We start from the raw sequence: 24,874 nt of genomic DNA, 5'->3' as shown, positions 1-24,874 counted from the left end.
GAACTCCACTGTCAGCAGCCCTGAAGATGGTTTTCCATTTTGCCTATTTTCACACCAGGCACCTTAATTAAGGCCACGACCGCTTCTTTCCCACTCCTTGCCATTTTCGATCCCATCGTCGTCATAAGACCTATATGTGTCGGTACGACGTAAAGGAAAGTTGTAAAAAAATTGCACGTTTATCACAAGATTGTTGGTGTTCAAGATAAATTATAAATTAAACCGCTGATGACGTCCCTTGTACCTTCTTCGTTTGTCAGCATTAGAGAGTGGTACCCATTTCGATTCGCTGAGGGATCTCTGTTGTTGCTGATGATGATGACGTTACGTGAGCTCCGGAGAGGCCTGATAGAGGTCTTTTTATTTGTAGTTGACAAGCATGAGTGACCTACATGTCTGGGTTGGGTGTTGTTGTAGTGGTGATGGTGATGATGTTGTAGGGAGAGTGTGAAACCCGGTATCGAAACACAGCCTACTCCTGACGAATAACGCCAAGAGGTCTACTCAATGCTTAACGTCCCCATCCCACGGACGAATCACCATCAACAGTGTCGTATGTGCTCACTCCACACGAACACTGCAGAGAAATTCGAACTGAACCCAGGCGATTCTGGCTCGCAATATAGTGACTAGAAATAGTACACCACCAACTATTCTATTCTGGCGGCCGTTATTCTAGCTAACCACAGTATGTGTAGTGAGTCTTCAACCTGAAGGTTGGTGGAATCTTCAACAGCTCCATTGGCTGTCACAGACAGCGTAGCTGTCACTGAAGAGGTGTAGGCCCCACTAGGGAAATGAGGAGTGAGGTAGTTTCCCGCTCCTTTCCTCGCTCAGCCGACGGTGCAGTCTGCCAAGCCCACCGAAATGCACACACCAACTGGCCCTACGAGCGACACTTTCAAATCTTGAATCTCAGGGGCCGGCTATATAAGGAACTGTATTTACTGGCATTACTCAGTTACTTTCATAGCCAACGACATGGGCGCCCGCAAGGGGGGCAAGGGGGGGCACTTGCCCCCCCTGGAATTCTAAAAATGTTGATGTTCAATTGTTTAATATCATACCAGATTATTTCATAAACTGAAATTACTGACAGTCATCTAGCATATGTTATAACTGGAAGTTTCTGTAAACAATTTAATGTTGCTGACATTATATTGGTTTTTATATTCAAGAAAATTGTTAATGTGCTCCCCCCCCCCCTCGAAAAGATCCAGCGGGCGCCCATGGCCAACGATGACACTGAGACAGATGTAAATGTAAATTCGTGTACTTGTCCTCGTTTCTGGTGACTCCCACTGGAGGTGAGCTGCATGTACCTTTCTAGCCGCATACCAGCCCAACTGCCAATCTCTGACAGTGCCGGGAATCGAACCTGGGCCTCAGAGGCAGACAATGAGACAAATGAATGAAAGCAGCAAAACTAATCTAGCCCATACCAAAAGACATAGTTCACTGGAAACACCACGTCTCACTAAAGATGGGTCTGTATGAGACCAGAAAGGCCACCAGGCTGATGAAGCGGTGGTGTGCCAGATGCGACCGTGCCGCATACGACCCGTGCCACTAGCGACCGCATAATCTGTAACCGTGCCGGATGCGACCGGCGTTGACAAACAAATTGTCGTTTGATAAGTTGTGTCATCACCCAAGATAAGGTAAGCTAAACGAAGTGCAATGCCACTTCAATAACTCCTATAAGCAGCTACTGCCCCTACTTTACATAACACTTCTGGGGGAAACTCGTTTTACAATACGAAACATGATGATGCGTTTACGTCTTTACCGGGCGAGTTGGCCATGCGGTTAGAGGCGCGCGGCCCTGAGCTTGCATCCGGGAGATAGTGGGTTCGAATCCCACTGTCGGCAGCCCTGAAGATGGTTTTCCGTGGTTTCCCATTCTCACACCAGGCAAATGCTGGAGCTGTACTTTAATTAACACCAGGGCCGCTTCCTACCCATTCCTAGCCATTTCCTATCCCATCGTCGCCTTAAGACCTGTCTGTGTCGGTGTGACGTAATGCCACTAGCAATAAAAAAGATCCTAAGGGCTGGTTTACACGGGTAGAGTAGCGAGGCGAGTAGAGTGGATAGTAGAGCTACTAGCATCGTGTAAACGACCGGGATAGTAGCAAGTAGAGTAGAGTAGTTAGTAGGCAGTAGAGTAGAGTGGGTTTCCGCTGCGGTAAAGTAACTCTACCACTATCCTTCCCCCTCCACCGGAACCGAGCTCCGAGAGCTGGCGGAAAAGTCCGAGGACGCTCGATTTTTCAGCTGCCGCGTCATTCGACTGCTGTATTTGCATGTGTGTGCAGACGGTGGTATTACGTTGAGCGTTTATTTGGCGGCAACATGAAGTGGACGGAAGAAGAAACTTGCAAATTTGTGGAGCTCTACAGCGAAAAAGAATGTTTATGGAACATAAACAGCGTTACTTATAGAAATGAGACGGGCGGGCGGCGGAAGAGGACTTGATTGCGAAAATGGGTAAAGAGGGTTTTGGGTTAACGGAACTGAAACAGAAAATAAAAAATTTACGATGTACATACAATCAAGAACTCATGAAAATACGAAGATCCAAGAAGTCTGGAGGTGGTGCCGCAGACATCTACACTCGAAAATGCAACGTAAAATATAAACAAGTGTCAGCTGGATTTTCACTTAATATGAAGATTTCTCAAGTTTCAGTGTTACACAGCGTGTTCATCATGTGTCTCGACATGTTTAAGTTAGGCAATACAATGGTGCAGGACTGTGTACATTAATCATATTAATAACATACATAGGGATCTTTTACATATCACTTGCCACTGCCGTTAATTTTCAGCAATAACAGTAATTTCCCCAACAAATTGAATAGTTTCCATATGTTGTTTGGAATATCCAAAATAATTATTGTTTACAGTACAGTGTCAGATCTAGAAGCTTAAGCTCTACACCTGGGCCGTACAAGCAACGAACAAAAAAAATTAAATAGATCAATAATTGGGATATTTATGGCGAAGAAGCTCTGCAAATTAGGCCTACGCCAGCGTAATTTACAGTGTACTTATGGCCGGTTACGTCTCAAAACTCACGTGCGAAAATTAGTAGCAAATGGTATCAAAACTCACGACTGCAAACTAATAGCTAAATTAATATTCCAATGAGTCTCAAAATTCACGACTCCGGATAGCAGGTGCCTGCGATGACGGCAGGAGGGGTGAGGTGCGCGGTGACTCACTCACCAGGCCTCTCCTGATGCCACGATACCATTAACATTAAATTTATATCAAAAGGAAAAATACGTTATATTTCCTTTAAGACCACAGAAAAATGTTTTGATGATAATAATAATAATAATAATAATAATAATAATAATAATAATCATCATAATAATAATAATAATAATAATAATAATAATTACAGGATTTATAAAGGTAAACCAGCAGAGAAAATACAAAACACTAAAGGTCTCTGGATGTTTGGAACAGCATTTGTAGTACACAATTCAATGGCAGACAAGATAACGGAATTCAAATCCACCTCACCAAGGATGTCAACACTAACTTTCAAAAACAAGAACAAGAAATACACAATAATAAATGCACATGCACCAATAAATAAGGACAACCAACAAAATCCAGAGAAAGTAGAAAAATTTTGGGAAGGTCTGGAAGAAATTCTAGGAAATACTCCAGAGAAAAATGTTGTAATTCTGCTAGGAGACTTCAATGCACAAATTGGAAGGAATGAACCATCAAGAACCACAGGAAAATTCACGGCTCACAGCAAGACAAACATGAATGGTAAGAGGTTGATAGAGTTGTGTGAAAAATTCAATTTGAACATCATGACCACCAAGTTCCAGAAGAAGCCAAAGAAACAAACAACATGGATATCACCTAACAAGTTATTGGGCGAATTTCAGATTGACCATGTTGCAATCAGTTATGAAAACTCCAGAGAAATTCAAGATGTACATGTAGCTAGAGGAGCAAACTTCGACTCTGACCACTATCTGACAAAAATTAAGATGAAATTAACACCAGAAAGGAGAAAAAGTAGTGGTACAAAAATTACAAGATACAGAATAGAAGATCTGAAGTTCAATCAGCAGACTGTGAATGAATACCAGAACAGGATAAATAAGATTCAAAGTCACAGTTGGACTGAGATGGCAACATCAATACAACAAGCAGCGGAACAAACAATCCTACGAAGTAAAAAGAAGAAACATCCGTGGTGGAATGAAGTTTGCGAAGAAGCACTACAAAGAAGGGCTCAGACATGGAAGAAATGGAACTCAACTAAGAAACCAGAAGACTGGGAGTCATTCAAAGCACAAAGGAAAACAACAGCTAAAACCATAAGAGGTGAACGAAAACATTATGACACACAGCAACTAAAGAAACTAGAAGAAGATTTCGTGAAAAACAATACACGTAATTTCTACCAGACATTCAGGAGGAACTTAACAAGATACAAACCGCCAACCCTATGCTTCAAAGATGACGAAGGAAATCTAATCACTGGAAATGAACAGAATTGCCAACACCTTGCAAATTATTTCCAGAAACTACTGAACTGTAAAAAACCTGAGGAAACTCTAATGTTTGAGAAACCCAAGAACCAGACACCGGACTCAGAACCACCTAATAAAGAAGAAATCAGGGGAATAATAACAGGACTGAAGAATAATAAGACGTCAGGTGAAGATTCAATAGTTGCAGAGTTATTGAAATATGCCGGAGAACACTTAGTGACTCAGCTAGAAGCACTGTTTGAGGAGATTTGGCAAACGGAGAGCATCCCAAAGGAATGGAAGACATCATTAATACACCCGCTGCACAAAAAAGGAGACAGAACAAACGTTGACAATTACAGAGGAATATCATTGCCACCAGTTGCCTCTAAAATTCTATCCAAGGCACTACAAAACAGGACTGAAGGGATAATAGAAAAAGAACTTGGTGAATACCAGGCAGGATTCCGGAAAGGGAGATCATGCAGCGAGCAAATTTTCAACCTAATCTCCATAATACAACTACGTGCACTCACAGCCAAAAATCTAGTGATTATATTTGTGAATTTTAAGAAAGCCTATGATTCAGTCGACAGAGCAACCTTGATAAGCACGTTAGAAGAGTTTGGGATAGATAAAAAAACTAGAAATTTAATCAAAGAAACCATCACTGACACTACATCACAGGTTAAGTTTATGGGTATGTTGTCAAAACCATTCAAGATCGAAACAGGTGTCCGACAAGGGGACGGGATGTCACCACTTCTGTTTAATGTTATACTTGAAAAAGTGGTCAGAGAGTGGAGGAAGAGACTGATGGAATTAGGGGTGAAAAATGGAATATCACTGGGAAGATCTGGAATCAAGATTGACTGTCTAGCATTCGCAGATGATATGGCAATACTGGCAGAAGACACTGAAACAGCCAAGGTACAAATTGAAACACTTCAAGAGACTGCTGTAAAGACGGGACTTCAGATATCCTTCGAAAAGACGGAACTAATGATTCAGGACAAAAAGGATCCGACACAAAATATTGTCACCAAATATGGAACAATTAAAAGAGTACAGAAGTTTAAATATCTAGGGGAATGGATAACCCCAACAGGACTACCAGGAATAGCATTACAGGAAAGGGCAAGAAAGATGGAAGCAGCGTACCAGTTATGTCGAAATATCTACAATAAAAAATCAGTTTCATTCACTGCAAAAATCAGACATTACAACACTGTCATCAAACCAGAAAGTCTATATGCGATCGAATGTATTCCACTGAACAGGAAGGGCTTACTAGAAAACATTGAAAAGACAGAAAGGAAGATCTTGAGGAAGATACTAGGGCCCAGGAAAGTGGGTCAAGAATTTAGACTGCGACCAAATGAGGAACTATACAAAAGGACCGAAAAAATCACAACATCCTTCAAGAAGAGAAGACACTGCTTCTTCGGACACATTAAAAGAATGCCACCAGAGAGAACAGCCAAGCGAATTCTGGAATACATGGAGAACAGGAAGACACAAACTAGCTGGATTAAAGGGGTCAAGGAGGATATGGAGGAAAATAATATATCACAGCAGGCAGTATACAACAGACAGGAATACAGAAAAATCATCAACAAAATTAAGGGATTCAAAGATCAAAGTAGCAAAAAACGGACCGGCAACAACTGGTCACGAGAACGTAAAGAAGCCCACTCCGAAAGGATGAAGAAGTACTGGGCCGATCGAAAGAGGAAGAACCGTAAATGAATGATACTTAACGTGGTCCATAGTAGACCTATTCGAAAACAAGAAGATGTTGCATCCGGGAGATAGTAGGTTCGAATCCCACTGTCGGCAGCCCTGAAGATGGTTTTCCGTAGTTTCCCATTTTCACACCAGGCAAATGCTGGGGCTGTACCTTAATTAAGGCCACGGCCGCTTCCTTCCAACTCCTAGACCTTTCCTATTCCATCGTCGCCATAAGACTTATCTGTGTCGGTGCGACGTAAAGCCCCTAGCGAATAATAATAATACACATCTGTGTCATTCGCCGACCATTATTTACCCCTGTGTGTTGGGGTGGCAGAGTAACATCCACAGTATCCTCTGCCTATCGTAAGAGGTGACTAAAAGGGGCCCCAGGGGTACTTACATTTTTTAGAAAAGGCCCTTGTCTTTCTTTGCCCGAAACCTTAATTTTCTCGAAGTATGGGCCACCTTCCATTTTTTCCCTCTGATTAGTATTAATAAAGGATGGCTGCCCAGTTGCACTCCCTCTTAAAACAGTAATCACCACCACCACCTTTTCCTTCATTGTTTTCAACACTTATTGATTTTTAATGAACCTTTCCACATTTTCTTGACTGGGGAAAGAACCACCATCATAAAATATCATCAACATCAGCGCTGTGGAGTCTTTTTTAAGTCATATAGCAACAGAACGTCAAAGATAGCGATTGGCTACTTCGCTATATTTTAGATAGAATTCTGACACATTTTAATTTATGATTTTATAAATTTGGTGACCCAAGTAGTCAATACTACGAGTATATAACATTGCGTTTCGTGTAATCGCGTGGGGGCGTGATGTAATATATTAATCTATGCTAAGTAAGGCATCTGGGAGTACATGACTCAGTCATACGTGTGGAGCATGAGTTCATATTATTTTCGGAAAGCGTATCAGAGACCGTTCATCATACTCGACCACTTTCTGAAGGGAATGGAGATAAGTAATTTATTTTCCCTGCGATGAGATTCATGACCAAATTCATCTCTAATGAAACTAAATGAGTGAATTAACAGTCGTAATATTTAATATCGGTAAAATAAAGTTTCTTATATAAGTAAATGCCGTCTTCTGGCCTCATAATAGAACTAAGCTCCGGTAATTACTACCAACTGAAAATTTATTTTAACTAGCAGCAGGCAATATACCTACTTTAATTTTATGTCGTCCGGCTGCATGGATACATGGTTAGCATGCTGGCCTGTGGTCCAATGGGTCCAGGGAGTCCCAGGTTCGACTCCTGGCCGGGATTTTCACTTTCATTTGGTAATTCCTATGGCTCGGGAACTGAGTGTTTGTGCCGTCTTCAGCATTGGACTCCATGGATTGCAAAAAAAGAGGCATATTTCTATTTTTCATCTATTCACATAATTCAATTGATTATCCATCCGACACACTTACACCGAAAAATTTATTCATGATGCAACCGATTATTCTACTCGTGAGTTTTGAGACTCGTGGGTTCTGAAACGACACACTGATGGCCAATGGGTATTCTTTCTATAACTTTTGAAATGAATTCTGTAAAATTTCATTCGGATAAGATTTAGGTTGGCTGAAATACAAAAAAATGGAAATAGAAACATCACAACAGTCTAACTGGGGAAAGGAGTACCTCACCCCTTCACCGTGGAACAAAAACCTTCGCCAGAATTATGATCTATAATTAGACTGGAGCTCGTTCATATAGTTTTATCTTAGAAATCACCACTACAGTATTCACAGACGAAGACTAGTAAAATCCTGAGGGGATGATTACACTGTCGTTACTTTTTGTACAATAATGAATAAAGTCATAAAAATTCAATCGTTTGTGTTCCTGGATTAAAATACATGCTTGTACTGCCAGGGAACTGCTCCTTCATTAACAAAATGATTCCTGAGACGATCCCTCATGTTCTTGGCCAACTGTGTCGAGTTTGTCCCGCCATATTTCTCTAAATTGCCAAGTTCTCTCAGAATTAATGCCGATGCCCCGAGTGTATCTCTCCTACTAAGCCAGCCTCTTACCCATTCCCTTATTTCCTCATTTACTTCTTCTTCTAACGCTTCACTAACCTCTTGCAGTAATATGTTTGTAAATGTCTTTAAACACTTCCTTACGATGTGCTTACATCTTGACATGGTGCTACTACTGTACTCTACTCTACTGTATGACTACTCCTGTATGAACGATACAAGTGTCAACTCTACTAGACAGTGGTAGAGTAGAGTAACGTGGCTACTTTACTAACTACTCTACTCGCCTCGCTACTCTACCCGTGTAAACCAGCCCTAAAGGCCACCACACACAGAAAGCTAGGCTAAGCTAAGCTAAGCTACGCCGTGTTATGAAAAATATCGCTCCCAATGCATTTAAGTACGATGACACACACAGGCCGCTATGCTAAGCTATACTAAGCCAAGCTAGAGGTGGGGACGGAGCGAGTAATACCGATGAGTAATCCGGTTGTAGCGGTAGAGCGCACCACCGATCCCATCCGCTTACAACTGCGAGTACTCGCGGAGGACCTGAGCACAGTGTAGCACACAACACGTACGAAAGTACCTGTATTCAATCTGTGTGTTTCGAATGTACGTATATATTTCCTACGCTTGTTATGTTTTGTACATAATGTAAAGTCTGTTATATTATATTTGTGGTGTTAGTGTGATATTTAAACATATTCGTAGACAGTAGTTATATTTTTAGAACATTTAAAGGAATTTAAAGAAATTTTTACAGAACGTTGTTCCACAAATGCCACGAAAACCGTCGGATGCCTGGCAGTTTTTTGACACCACTGATAATAGGAAACACGCAAAATGCGAATTTTGTGGCCGCACATACGCGACGGGTGGTGGCACATCAAATATAATATAATATAATATAATATAATATAATATAATATAATATAATATAATATAATATAATATAATATAATATAATATAATATAATATAATATAATATAATAACTGTATTTATAGAAGCAATCTACTGATAGCTGTTTGGCATTGGGACGTGTAATAGTATGTTGTCAGATATGTTTTGTAATCACATTTGCAAAGAAGGACATTCCAGTCAACGTTCATTTACGTAATTACTTTTGTCATCCTATAGATGAAATTATGTCAGTGTTTTTCATTATATTCTGATAAGATTCTTTATATTCAGGTTATTCTTCTCATTAACAGTGTACCGTATCACATGAACTTACGAAATAATTGTTAATACATTACTTTTCTGTTAACTTCCAATCCCCTTCTATACAAACCCTTTCGGTAGGTATGTGCCATACTTTGTTTCACTATTCGAATGATTTAACTATACGAGTTACTAACATTTATTCCACATCCTACCTCCTACTCCCTAGCAGTTACGTATATAACAATTATAGTGAATATATATGCAGTTATTTACAGTTGTTACATTGTGAGAGAAGGGTATTAATAGGGGGATGCAATACCTTCGCAGTGCCATACCTATAACGTGTTTAAACGTCCCGCGTCAGGACATTCACTCGGTAGTTCACTCGGTACTACCGGGTGATGACGTCACAACAACTGCTCCGCTCCGCTCCGCTCCGTCCCCAGCACTAAGCCAAGCTAAACTAAGCTAAGCTAGACAGATCGCTAGGCAGGCGATTTTCTTGGCTGTAGCTGGCCTGGCGCATGCGCTTTTCATTTCTGAGCAGTTGGTCTGGCGGGCTGTCGTGTGTGTTTAAAAGTGTCGTGTGAGTCTCTTGTGGTAGTGCTTCGTTATTTTAATACAATGGATAACAGGCCAAAAGAAGAACGGCTAATTGAGGAGGTGGAAATATATCCCTGCCTTTATGATACGTCATCAAATTACTACAGAGACTTGACAAGAAAGGAAAACTGTTGGCAGGAAATAAGTACAGTACCGTACTTCAAATTGATTGTAAGTAGGCTACTCTTTATAAATTAGCAATATAATCACAATTTTGAGAGTTCTAATTGTTTGAGAAGAATACATTTTTGACATGGCTTTACTCATTTTATTTACAATTTAGCAGATACAGTTGAAGCGCCTGTTATGTAACTGTATGCCATATTCTTAAATATATCAACAGTTACTAAGAACGGGAAAGGTAAAAATAATAACATATATTGTTTTAGGTAAAGAACTTAAAAACTTGACTGAGAGGCTGTTTTAGGGAGGCACTAAAGAGACAAAAAGAGAGTAAAAGTGGGCAGGAAGGGGAAAAATGAAGGAGTGGAAATTCCACAAACAAATGGAATTCCTTCTGCCTTATATTTCTACAAGAAGGTGAGCTGTCACTTTAACGTAGTAAGTTAATGGCTAATATTTAACATATTTTAAAAATATTTTTAAATATTAAAAATCGATGTTGTGAGTGTTGAGTATATTATTATTATTATTATTATTATTATTATTATTATTATTATTATTATTATTATTATTATTATTATTATTGCTATTTTGCTATTTGCTTTACATCACACGGACACAGATAGGTCTTATGGCGACGATGGGATAGAGAAGGCCTAGGAGTAGGAAGGAAGCGCCCGTGGCCTTAATTAAGGTACAGCCCCAACATTTGCCTGGTGTGAAAATCGGAAACAACGGAAAACCATCTTCAGGGCTGCCGACAGTGGGATTCGAACCCACTATCTCCCGGATGCAAGCTCACAGCTGCGCGACCCTGACGTCGCGGCCAACTCGCCCGGTATATTATAATTTAAAACGCATGTAATTCATTCGAGGTTATAAGAAAATAAGAACGTCTCGATTTGTTATGTTTTGCAGCTAAGACAGTATAAACATTTCACTAATAAAATGAACAACATGAATAATTGTGTTGGAAGCAGAAGGCGGACTGGCCTTGCCTTGTGCTTCAAACACACAGTTCAATATGCTCATTCTCCATAAACAGATCTCCATGTGTCATTTCTTAACATACCTTTGGATGTGTATTAATAGCTTAATTTTCATCATAGCACACATTCAAACATTGACAGGCAGGAAACATATCGAGGTCAAGAGATAACTGAAGTAACCACCCAGATGACTGAGAATCCGGAATGCAAAGACCTACACTCCTTATCACATATATCTGATTCATCATCTGTTCCGTCCGCCCCCACACCAACACAATCACAGTCAGTCGAACCCCTTCGAAAAAGAAAAGAAAAGAAAAGAAAAGAAAAGAAAAGAAAAGAAAAGAAAAGAAAAGAAAAGAAAAGAAAAGAAAAGAAAAAAGAAATATCATGCCACCGAGCAGAGAGAGTAATTGATTATTTACAGCAGCGCAACAATAAAAGTGCTGCCTAGCGTAGTATAGCTTAGCTTTTTATTCGTGTCATAGCACACCACAGCTTGGCATTGCTTAGTGTAGCATAGCGTTGCGTAGCTTAGCTTAGCTTTCTGTGTGTGGTGGCCTTAATTCTCTGAAATTATTTACGACTTAGGCCTACTTATTTATCGTGTCCTATTAATACCAGGAGTGTCCGAGGACGTGTTCGGCTTGCCTGGTGCGGGTCTTTCTACCTGACACCCTTGGGCGGCCTGCGCGTCCGAATGTGGGATTATGATAATGAAGTAGGGAGAGATGAAACCCGATTTCGGCACGTAGCCTACTCCTCTCGAATAATACCAAGGGGTCTGCTCAATGCTTTACTTCGCCATCCGACGGCCGAATCACCATCAACAGCATCAAATCCCCTCACTCCATTTGAACACTGAGAAAAGGTTTAGATTTGAATCCCGGCTTTTGGCATGCAATCTAGTGATTAGAAACTATCTACCTACCCTGCCCGCCAACATCCTGATGGTGAATGTTTTTTCATCTAGGCTAAGTGGCTCAGACGGCTCAGACGGTTGAGATGCTGGTCTTCCGACTCCAACTTGGCATCTTCGATCCTGGCTCAGTCCGGTGGTATTTGAACGTGCTCAAATACGTCAGCTTTGTGTCGGTGGATTTACTGGCACGTAAAATAAGTCCTGCGGGACTAAATTCCGGCACCTCGGTGTCTCCTTAAACCATACAAGTAGTTACTGGGACGCAAAGCCAGCAACATTATTATATTTTTCTTTCGACCAGTGGCACTCGAACCTGCTAACAACAGTGTTCTGCCACTTGGTGACAGCCTTTAATTCAAATCAATTGTAAGTGATTGATGAGTCGCATGCGGCACGGTGCTTATCCGCTCGGTCGCTATTGGCACGATAATGGCCTGGTCGCATCCGGCACGGTCACATCTGGCACGTAACCGATGAAGCCATTTGGACAGACAGTATACTCGTTGGATATGTGGGAATAGAAGGTTCGGCAGCCTCTGCGCGCTCAGCTTCTTGCTTTCCGATGTTCTCACTTCCTTTAAAATTGAATTGTTAATATAAAAATATAGAAAGATCCCAAATGAGAGCAACATTACTCTCCAGAATGTAAAGGAAAGAAAAGAAAAGAAAAGAAAAGAAAAGAAAAGAAAAGAAAAGAAAAGAAATGAAAAGAAAAGAAAAGAAAAGGGATGCATATTTTTCGACGATTGTGTCTTAAATATGAAATTCTGCTATTGTTTTAGCATTCTGGTACGATTGGCAATGCTGAATACACCTCAAGCATTGATACCTAAGTGAACGATATCCATCAGTAACTTCCTACCGTACGAAGGCTTCAAACTCCTACCGAATTTCGTACTTCAAATTTTCTAGCTTGACTCAAAATCAGTAGACGGAGTTACGGTATAAAACATTACCACGTCAAAAGAAGAAGAACGCTATTAATAAACACGCATGGAAAGCTCCAGAAAGAATATAAAACAATAAAGAACAAAGCATGATTAACACAATATACACGGGGTGTAGACAAGCAAGTTAATGCACATAAATTCACCACATCGGTATGGTCACTATTAACCATAGCATCAAGCCCTCCAAGCGGTGTGATATTCAGTTCTTTTATGCCGATCAAATCCCACGCCCCATATTTCGAAAATAGCACTATAGTAGAGGTTCCAGGCACGCTCTGACTCACAATCATCGATAATAATTATTATTATTAGTACTCACCGATAGCTTGAAATTGATGGATCTCCGGATCTGGTTCATCTCTCCGGAAAAACTGATGGCCTCCAAACCTTGATATCAGCATGCATTCCTAATAAATAAATAAATAAATAAATAAATAAATAAATAAATAAATAAATAAATAAATAAATAAATAAATAAATAAATAAATAAATAAAATTTTAAATATCGAAGTATAGTTGAGAAATTCCACAAAAATATATACTATGATATAAATAATAATAATAATAATAATAATAATAATAATAATAATAATATAGTAGTTTAGGGATATCTCGACACGCTAAGCAAAAACCTGTAATTTTGATCATGCTTTATTTGTAAAATATTTCAATTATTTCCTAGGTGATTTTGTACACAGTTAGTTTATGTTTTCTATTATTTATGAAAAAAAATAACATTTCATATCATGTTAAATTATCAAATAAATAAAGGATGCAATAATGTCCACTTCTCCCGCACTTAGGGAGAACCTGACACTAGGTAGGACCTCCGAATGGTTACGCAACTATTGTACACAATGGGTACATATAAACTGCTCATCGTTTCCATTTTTCACACACATCTCGTGGAACCATTTCCTGCATTCCCCACTACATAGGACCCATGCCTCATTACGGTTGTCGTCACATACCGCGCAGTAATTCTCAGAGCAATGAAGACTGCTTGAGAAACTAGCTTCCCCGTTGCGCACGCCGAGTTCTCGTTGTTGTCCTTCGATTTGAAGGATTCTTTTCATTTTCGCGTTTCCTATTCTTTAAGTTTTCCCGATAATCCTGTGAAGTCACCGAGGGGAAACAACACATCCGTATTCATACAGCTGATGCCTTATCAAGCACATCCGGGTCTTTGCAGTGCGTTGAGTGTCCGTCGATTATGAACCGAATCCTGCCCTGAGGTTTGTAACGGTTTAGGTGATCAAGGAACAATGATTCGGACATTTTAACAACTGATCCACTGGGCATTCCTATTGAGTATATCTTTGCCTTACCCCTTTCATTATAACAAAGAGTGGGATAGCATATCCAATAGCATTACCACACACCATTACTGTTACCGTAGATCCCTTTTCTGCCGTGGTGCTGTGAAACACGTTTTTCTTTCCTTTTTTCACTAATAATCTTCCCTTCCTTAAATATGAGCTGAACACCAGTTTCATTGACATTCAAAATATTACCAGGCTCTTGAAAAACCCAGTCATATCCAACCATTGCCTTTTGGTTTTTAAATATGCTTCTTAACACCATTCCTCTGAGTGAACCTAAAAGCCAGTTCTCGTAAGTCGGTCACTGTTCACCCAAACCCTTTAGAATCGAGATGGAAAAGGTTGACTAACTGGTCCTCCTTAGCTTTGTCAGTTGTTGCTCCTTTTTCCAGTTTTCTATTGGTACATATACCAGATAGTATTCTGGATCTGAGTGTATTCCTTGGAATACTGAAATACTTCGCAGCTGGTGCTAAAGTAGTTCCATTTTCTTTCACGTCCTTAATAGCAGCAGCCATATCTTCTGCATTCCATCGTCCAAGCAGACCTTTGTACACACATTTCCGTGGCATCCTCCACCTATAACCATTTGGATGCAAACCTATTAATGCGAAACTTCTACTTTATCATCAGTCTCCAACCTTCGTAATTTGAGTTTAATTTAACACTACAAACATTATTATAAAAATATCGCATTAAAAAAATATTATACATATCCTAATACACTACATTGTCATCATTTATTACTCCTACTAAACTGTAGAATTAACGCACCATTAAACCATGTCCCCAAAAATGTATCCCGGTTTAGAGATTCAGGGAGATCTCGACACCTTGTCGTGTCTAGATCTCCCCGAATTTCATTGGCAGGCAAGAGGTCGCAACACTTACCAAGCTGAAGGTTTTGCGATTTGGAAATGACATCACCGCTTCTCCGAAACTTGCTTAGTGCGTCTAACCTAAAACATTATCTTAAAAGTATCGCATATCTACATATTTCGTGTCGTCTCAAAACTCACGAGTCTCAAAACTCACGAGTCCCAAAACTCACGAATTCCAGGAAGAGGATTAGTAAGAACAGGTTTCTCTACCTGGGCCAGTCTCAAAACTCACGAGCAAGGCGAGTTCTTGTTTGAATGGATAAATGTCCACCCTATTAGTGATAGGATAATGGAATACTTTTAATAATCGAAAAACTTCCATCCAATTATTTAAATAATCGACCGAATAATCAATTTAAATAATCGAATGAGTTTCAAATATCATTCATTATTCCTCGCAGAATAATCGGATGCGTCGTGAATAATATTTTTCGGTTTAAGTGTGTCGGGTAGATGATCTATTGAAATAAGCGAACAGATGAACTCTTACGAAAAATAGAAATACGCTTTTTTTTTTTCAAGTGAATTTCCAAGTATTGGACTAAATGAGTGAATTAACTGTCTTGATCTTAAATATCTCTAAATGAAATTCCTAAGTAATTGCCGCCTTCTGGCCGCATAATGGAACTAAGTCGCAGTATTATCAACTGGCTGTTTCTTTTAACTTGCAGCGGGCAATACTGTATACCTACTTTAATTTTGTATCGTCCGGCTGCATGCATAAATGGTTAGCATGCTGGCCTTTGGTCCATGGGGTCAAGGGGGTCCCGGGTTCGGTTTCTGATCGGGTCATTTTAACTTTCATTAGTCAATTCCTATGGCTCGGGGACTGGGTGTTTGTGCCGCCTTCAGCGTTAGACTTTATTTTAGGTAGGGCCTCATCCTCACAGACGTGCAGGTCGCCTGTACGGCGTCAACTCTAAAGACCTGCACCAGACCTCCTGGTGAAAGGTAAAAATAATATCAGCTGTAAGACAACAGAAAAATATTTTAATAATAATAATAGTAATAATAATAATAACAATAATAATAATTATTAATAATAATAATAATAATAATAATAATAATAATAATAATAATAATAATAATAATAATAATAATAATAATAATACACGTCGGTCTCTTTAATTCACCAGCCATTATTCTTCCCCTGTGCGTCGGGATGGCAGAATAACTTCCACAGTATACCCTGCCTGTCGTACGAGAAGCGTGTGTCACCGCGCACCTCAGCCCTCCTGCGGTCATCGCAAGCACCTGCTGTCCGGAGTCGTGAATTTTGAGCCTCATTAGAATGTTTACTTTAGCAACCAGTTTGTAGTCGTGAGTTTTGATACTATTTGTAACTAATTTTAGCCCGTGAGTTTTGAGACATAACCACATATTTCGTTACACAACCTACTCATCATATTATAGCAAGTTACTTTTAAATCATATATCACTTACTTACTCACCTTAAATTGTTCATATGCCTTGTATTTATAGTGATAATCTTCAGGAAACTGGGTGACCATGAGCACAAAACCATACGGCTCCAGTAAATGTAGTTGCAAGTTTGACCTGTCCAGTACTGTGGTTACCAGAGGCGCTAAGCTTAAAAGTGTCGAGTTCTCCCTCATGTCGGGATCTCCCTAAATTACCTTAATAATAATAATAAAGACGTACGACCACAGCATCTGAAATGCACTTCTTTTGAGTTGACGCCATTTGAGCAATTTTCGTTTCAAGTCTACAGTAGAGTTACCCATTTCTCCTGGGTCAGGTCCATTTTTAATAATAGGGTCCAGAGTCCCGACTTTTGGTGCATATATCGAAATCTGAGAATGAAAACCTCGTATATTCGGTTTAACTAATTTAAAAGCAAAAAAAGCTTTTCTTTAGATTTCAAAGTCTCTCTCAATTAGTTTATTCATATTGTATAGCATAACATCCTAGAAACATGTATTTATTGACAACTTACAAAATATTTCCTTAATACGCCTGTTGCTGGACATACGAGTTTTTCATACTTCCGCGGTTAAGACTACGAGGTTTTAGAAACGGTTTCTGTTATTTTTTGAGTCATCAATCTATAGACTGGTTTGATGCAGCTCTCCATGCCACCCTATCCTGTGCTAACCTTTTCATTTCTACGTAACTGCTGCATCTTACACCTACTCTAAACTGCTTGTCATATTCATACCTTGGTCTACCCCTACCGTTCTTACCACCTACACTTCCTTCAAAAACCAACTGAACAAGTCCTGGGTGTCTTAAAATGTGTCCTATCATTCTATCTCTTCTTCTCGTGAAATTTAGCCAAATCGATCTCCTCTCGCCAATTCGATTCAGTATCTCTTCATTTGTGATTCGATCTATCCGTCTCACCTTCAGCATTCTTCTGTAACACCACATTTCAAAAGCTTCTATTCTCTTTCTTTCTGAGCTAGTTATCGTCCATGTTTCACTTCCATACAATGCCACGCTCCAGACGAAAGTGTTCAAAAACATCTTTCTAATTCCTATATCTATATTCGAAGTGAGCAAATTTCTTTTCTTAAGAAAGCTCTTCCTTGCTTGTGCTAGTCTGCATTTTATATCCTCCTTACCTCTGCTATCGACAGTTATTTTACTACCCAAGTAACACTATTCATCTACTTCCTTTAAGACCTGCATCACTTAACTTCGTTCGACTGCACTCCATTACTTTTGTTTTGGACTTAGATTTATTTTCATCTTATACTTTTTTATCCAAGACCCTCAGCAGTTTCTCCAGATCTGCAGTCTCAGATAAAATAACAATATCATCGGCAAATCTCGGGGTTTTGATGTCCTCTCCTTGGATTGTGATCTCCTTTCCAAATTCCTCTCTGATTTCCTTTACCGCTTGTTCTGTATAAACAGTGAAAAGGAGGGGGGATAAACTGCAACCTTGCCTCACTCCTTCCTGGATTGCCGCTTCTTTTTCAAAGCCCTCAACTGTTATCACGACAGACTGAGTTTTATATAATAGTTCAATATATTTTCAGAGACTCTGCTATAACTCATATTGCATGAAAGGAGGAAATAATTTCAAATTTTATAGGTACAGTAGAACCTCGCTTAACCGAAACCCGGCTTAACCGAAATGCTCTGGCAAAATTGTATTTTAATATTTTGTTTTTATCCTCTCGTTCTCAGCCGTCGATATTAGTAATGCTCTTGCTATGTGTTCTGAGAGCTACTTGGCAAGCCACCGAGCTCGATAGCTGCAGTCGCTTAAGTGCGGCCAGTATCCATTATTCGTGAGATAGTAGGTTCAAACCCCACTGTCGGTAGCCCTGAAAATGGTTTTCCGTGGTTTCCCTTCCCTGTCCCATCGTCGCCTCAAGACCTATCTGTGTCGGTGCGACGTAAAGAAAGTAGCAAAAAAACTTGGCAAGCCCTATTTTTATATTATGACTTGTGTCAGAATGCACGTGTAGAATAAAACAAAACAGTTTCTTACACTCTAGTTCGTTTCATGATACATTTTATCTTGAAAAAAGGAGGAATTGTTATTATTACTGTATTTTTCGTCATGAAGATTATGCCGACGACTCCGACCTTGACAATAGCAGTTCTGAGAACCGAGTTACAGCAGATGATGGATTTAGCCTAATGCATTGGAGGTAAGATTATTTCGAATTTTTATTAAAATACAGTACCACACGCTTTAATTACAGTACTATAACAACATTACTGTATACAGTACTGAGTTCAGTAGTAACAAAAATTGTTTCATTATTTCAGATTGTTCTGTGCTTTGTTGAGGTGCATATGGTCCTGAGGTTCACTCAGCCTACACCAAAAATGAGTACTAGGTTAATTCCTGGGGGCAAAGGCGGCCGGGCGTAGAGCTAACCACTCTACCCCATCACGTGCCGAGGTTAACAATGGTGGATGCCTCTATCTTCCACTCCTCCAAGGGCCTTCATGGCCTGTACGGAGGTGACTTTGCTTTCATTTTCTGTGCTTTGTTGAACAAAGCAATTAATCTACACCAGCTGGTGTATGGTTGGTTAAACGGTGGCGCGACAGCGTTGCAGCAAGGAAATTCAGAAGAAGATCACTGATTTTATACAATGAGTGATATTATGTAAATATTTTAATGTTAATATACATTATTCATCTCTGCTTAACAGAGTGTATGCATTTTTATTTCGACATTTAACCTCCGAAAATATTTACCATGTGTCATCCGAAAAGACACGTCAACTGAAGTGGCTCCGCCCCCTTTATTTCGAATAAACGGGGTTCTACTGTAATTTAACAACTTGACCTTTCATTAGTTGTTTTACTTTGTTACGTAAACATTTATCAGACAACTAAATCTGAAATTATATAATTATCAATAGCCAACGAGTATTTCACACCAAATTCTATCTGCTCAGAATATGCTTTTTTTTTTTTTTTTTTTTTTTGCTAGTGACTTTACGTCGCACCGACACAGACAGGTCTTATGGCGACGATAGGATAGGAAAGGCGTAGGAGTTGGAAGGAAGCGGCCGTGGCCTTAATTAAAGTACAGCCCCCGCATTTGCCCGGTGTGAAAATGGGAAACCACGGAAAACCATCTTCAGCGCTGCCGACAGTGGGATTCGAACCCACTATCTCCTGGAGTAGTTGTTTTCTATCTGGTCGCTCGAGGATAGAATAATTCAGTTTTCCTCATCTTCGTCATTGAGTAGCTTGACACTCACGGTTTCCAACCTTGAGTACAAATCTCTCAATTTCAGAAAAAAAATCGGCTTACGAGGCTTCCATTCTGTTGTGTCCAAATGCCGCTTTTAAATGTCCTTCCTGAAAGAAACTACGGGCTTAATTTTAAGGATGCAACACTCGCAGTGACTAATTCATAGAAGAAATTTTCTCACTTCGAACACTGATATAGGAATTCGAAAACTGTGTTTCAGGACTTTCGTCTGGAGCGTGGCATTGTATGGAAGTGAAACATGGACGATAACTAGCTCAGAAAGAAGAGAATAGAAGCTCTTGAAATGTGTTTTTTCAGATGGATAAATCGAATCACGAATGAAGGTGTATGTTGTTGTATGTTGAGTATTGAACCCGAAGGCTGGTTTGATCCTCAACAGCTCTGCCATCATCTGTCATGACGGCATAGGCATCACTAGGGAAATGAGGAGTGAGGTAGTTTCCCATTGCTTTCCTCCCCGAGGCAGAAGTTGCTATTAAATATTAGTATGCCAAGCCCACTGAAACGCAAACACCAAATGACCCTATGAGTGACATTTTCATCCCATTCATAACAGGCACTGGCTGCATAAGGATTGGCATTACTTGCATCGCTCATACCTCAGTCACTTTCACATTGTCAAAGCCAAGGATGAGACAGACAGGTTAATGAAAGTAACAAATTTGTTCAAGCCCATGCCAGAAGACATAGTGCACTGTAAACACTAAGTCTCGCCAGCAAAGGCATAATGAAAATATACTGAATCGAGTTGGTGAGAGGAGTCGATTTGGCTAAATTTTACCGGATGATATAGAATGATAGGATACATCTTAAGAGACCCAGGACTAGTTCAGTTAGTTTTGAGAGAAGTGTAGGGGGTACGAATGGTAGGGGTAGACCAAAGCATGAATATGAAAAGCAGATCAGAGTAGATGTAGTAGTTTTTTTTAAATGCTATTTGTTCGAGGCGTCAACCCCTGTGGATCTTTTGCCTCTACTGGCACCACATTGTATGAACTTGCGTGTAATTGGAATTGCGGTGGTGTGGAATGTTGTGTGTGAGGAAACGAATATTAAAGGCGTCACAAACACCCAGTCCCCAAATCAGGAATATTAATAATTACAATTAAAAACCCTGACCCGGTTGGGAACCGAACCCGGAGCCGCCGGGTGATAGTTGGACGCGTTGCCCCTACACCGCGGGGCCGGACAAATTTACTGTTACAATTACAAATTACTTTTCTAACAAGTAATCAGTATAATCACAAATACTTCACAGAATGCAAGTCTTAACGAAATCACTGACTGTTCTCGTATGAGTCGGAAATGATACAGAAGTTCTCAAGGAAAAAAATCACTTCATTTTGAGCTTCTTTTAGCATAGAGGTATTTGGCTATCATCACTACGTGAGACTAAACATGTTACCACAGAATTTTGGAATCCCACCCCTCATAATTCTTAATTTAGTACTGTGCCCCGTGGTAGCACGGTCAGCAAATTATTTTCCCAGCGGCTCAATTTCTTCTCAGGGTATCCATCAGTCAAATAAAATCTGAGATTTTACATTAAGTTGCGTTTTACGTGAGTTCAGAAGAATACCGGTCCACTGTAGACGTATCACCGAAGAATTAATTCACCTAAGAAAGTACCGACTACCGAAAACCTCGAAAAAATTCTTACCATGCATCAATTCAATCAATAAATTACTCAACTTAACAACTAACTTATAAACTAAGCGCAAGAGAAAGAATTCATAACACATTCGTTCTAGAAAAATAATATAATAATATTTATTTAAATAAAATATCGACCTACGAAAAAGTAGTGTGAATTTGGGTAGTATTTTTATGTTATTATACCTGAATAATAGTTCAGAGTCAGCGCTGGCTCAAATAAAAGAAAAGTAATTGCAACGTTAAGCTATTTACACATATTCATACTCATATTCATATTCATGTTGAGATACATATCCCTGTTCATGTTAACATTCACATTCCGAAATGAGATCAAAATGAATCTTACTATTCACAATTGATCACTGAGCAATCACAATCCTCCATTGAAATACTTCGTTGGGTTGACGTAAATACTGTCATGTTAATTATATTACTTATTCTCATCACAGTCCGCCTCTGTGGTGTAGTGGTTAGCGTGATTAGCTGCCACCCCCGGAGGTCCGGGTTCGATTCCCGGCTCTGCCACGAAAATTTGAAAAGTGGTACGAGGGCTGGAACGGGGTCCACTCAGCCTCGGGAGGTCAACTGAGTAGAGGTGGGTTCGATTCCCACCTCAGCCATCCTCGAAGTGGTTTTCCGTGGTTTCCCACTTCTCCTCCAGGCGAATGCCGGGATGATACCTAACTTAAGGCCACGGCCGCTTCCTTCCCTCTTCCTTGTCTATCCCTTCCAATCTTCCCATCCCTCCACAAGGCCCCTGTTCAGCATAGCAGGTGAGGCCGCCTGGGCGAGGTACTGGTCATTCTCCCCAGTTGTATCCCCGACCAAGAGTCTGAAGCTCCAGGACACTGCCCTTGAGGCGGTAGAGGTGGGATCCCTCGCTGAGTCCGAGGGAAAAGCCGAACCTGGAGGGTAAACAGATGATGATGATGATGATTCTCATCACATTCAAATCAATTACGTCTTAATAAAACGTTTAGTTTACCGGAATGAAGCGCAAAAACAACTAAATAGATTAAAGTCAGAATGTAAATATAAATTTGAGCATATCTTTGGATATATGTCTCTGAAAATAAACCCTAGCTTAACTTTTAACTCATAAATCTGATCTCATAACTCTGCATTTATAAATTTAAACTCATTGTTTGGTCCTTCTTCTTAAATACGCTTCAATAACAGCTTTGGGGCTAAGGCATTACTTCCCTAGTGCCTGTGACATCTGGCTCCTAGCCTACCATTTACCTATTCATTATATTTTTCAAGAAACGTCAATTCAAATAATCTCTGTGTCAAAAGAAACAAAATATCTATCTAACTATGTACGCAGTTTCTGATCCACACACACATCTATTTCACGCTCAATGTGCTTTCCCTTTCTCATATTACATAGTATTTCTCATCCTTGCAAGCTACTGAGTTCATATGGTCAGTCAGAATGAAAATAATACGCATTCATGTTTGGAAATGTGTTGCCGCATTAAAGAATATCATGATTACATTTGGCCATGAACATAGTTAAATAATATATCAACATACTCTCGTATTTAACATACAGCATCTACAACTGTCATATGATTCTGTCACGAATCTCAATTCTATTATAGTAGATATCAATCTTACCTCAATTAGGTCATCCACGCGATGTGCCCTCTTTCACGTACTTTTTTCATTTGACACGAAATCTCACCTCATATAAATGTAACATAGCGTTTCCTCAGCAAATAGCATTCTTATCCACACCGAAGCACATAAATCAACATCCACGTTTCAATATTCATAAATACATTCCGTCGAATAACAATATTACAACTTCATTTCAATACACAACTATCACTTCATTTGCATAATCTCTACCACAAACATATCGCCGACTACTCTTATTATGCTATGCTAAGTATCTCAGAATTGCTTTTCTATTAAATGCATTTCAATAACCATGTATATTCAAACCCAAAACAGAGTTCAATGCCCTCATGTTACAGAGCAAAGAGTACGTAACTCAAATACATTCACATCTGACGCGCGTGCCAAACGTGACGTAAACATTGTGCAAATTAATACGAGATCTATCGAAGTTCCACAATATCTGTTAACTCATTGCTATCAGCTCTTAATACAAACACTTCATAAATTTACTCATGCCGCATTCTACTTATTCTGACCAAGTGCGGTAGCGCGTATATAATGTAATAAAAATCTATTCTACACTGCCATATTATATTATAGCCTTAAATATCTCACACTTCACTTGTATAATTCACTTGCATTCTTAATTAAACGGTTAATATTACCAACTAATCAGCACATGTCGAACTTACAGTGTGCATGCAGATAAAAAAAATACGCAACTAAAAAAAATGTAAAGACTTAGCTCGTTTGATGTTATATCTGGTCCAGTTGTCGCTCCAGTGCTCGGATGTGGTTAGACCCGCGATTGGAATCCGGGTCTGGTCATCCTCCGTCCTCCCGTTCAGAACCGCATTCTGGTGGGTTGAGATTCTCCCTCATCATGGTCTGGACATCAGGTTGGACATCGCCTTCCTCGTCATGTGCTGGTCATCTGGTTGGGATGTACCTTTCCCCAGTTCGGTCCATCTTGCACTTTTAGCAGGCACACATCATTTCAGTTCTGTAGGCAGCAAAGATATTCATTTTGGAGAAGGAATCCGTCATTATATTTTCCATTTTTACGATAATATCTCTTCAGTTGATATTCTTTTCCTTGTTCTTTGGGATGTAAATTCATCTTTGGTCAGCATTAAGTTCTCCGTATATAAGAATTTATATCTATCAGCTTTTTCTGTAGAACTCGAAATTTACTCTTCTCCTTCTTGAATTGAGCTAGGATAGTCTTCTTCCCGTTTGAAATTATTTCTCCTCTGTTACAGTTGGTCCTTCTTTACCAAACGTAAGACGATTGCTCACGGGATCCTGCTAGATCTAGATCACCGTATTTTACTTATCTTTTTATTTCTCGGCTCTTCTTATATCGTCCGCTGGTGAATTATTCCGTCAGTTTTTGAACGACAATCCTTATTCTTCGATATTTTCTTCTCAATTCTTATATATTCTTCCGATATGAAGCTCGTTTGGCAGATGCGTCTTCCCCCTTGCGATGCAAATTTTTAAGTGAAGTTTTTTAACAATCCCTTCGCTGCTATATTTTTTTTAAACAATCACCTTGACTCTCTACTGTCCCGTAGTGCCTTCCAAATTGGTTCATTCCGAGACGTGTGGCCTTCTATGACATCGCACTATCTAGAAATTCATAGTATCTCATAGATCGCATGGGCCATACCTTCGTACGCCGC

The 24,874-nt window shown here is 39.7% G+C and overlaps 1 protein-coding gene across 1 annotated transcript in view; it reads right to left on the bottom strand.

Moving 5' to 3' along the window:
* LOC136872668 (vascular endothelial growth factor A) overlaps window positions 1–24,874 on the bottom strand; it is a 48,495-nt gene that overhangs the window by 18,156 nt on the left and 5,465 nt on the right. The window contains exon 2 of the mRNA XM_067146480.2: window positions 13,313–13,400. Coding sequence (XP_067002581.1) covers window positions 13,313–13,400 — 88 coding nt within the window. The remainder of the gene's footprint in view (window positions 1–13,312; window positions 13,401–24,874) is intronic.

Source organism: Anabrus simplex, chromosome 4 (assembly GCF_040414725.1).
Source record: "Anabrus simplex isolate iqAnaSimp1 chromosome 4, ASM4041472v1, whole genome shotgun sequence".
Lineage (NCBI taxonomy): Eukaryota > Metazoa > Arthropoda > Insecta > Orthoptera > Tettigoniidae > Anabrus > Anabrus simplex.
The sequence above is the reverse complement of the archived record's forward strand: the minus strand, read 5'-3'. Positions and strand labels throughout refer to the sequence as shown.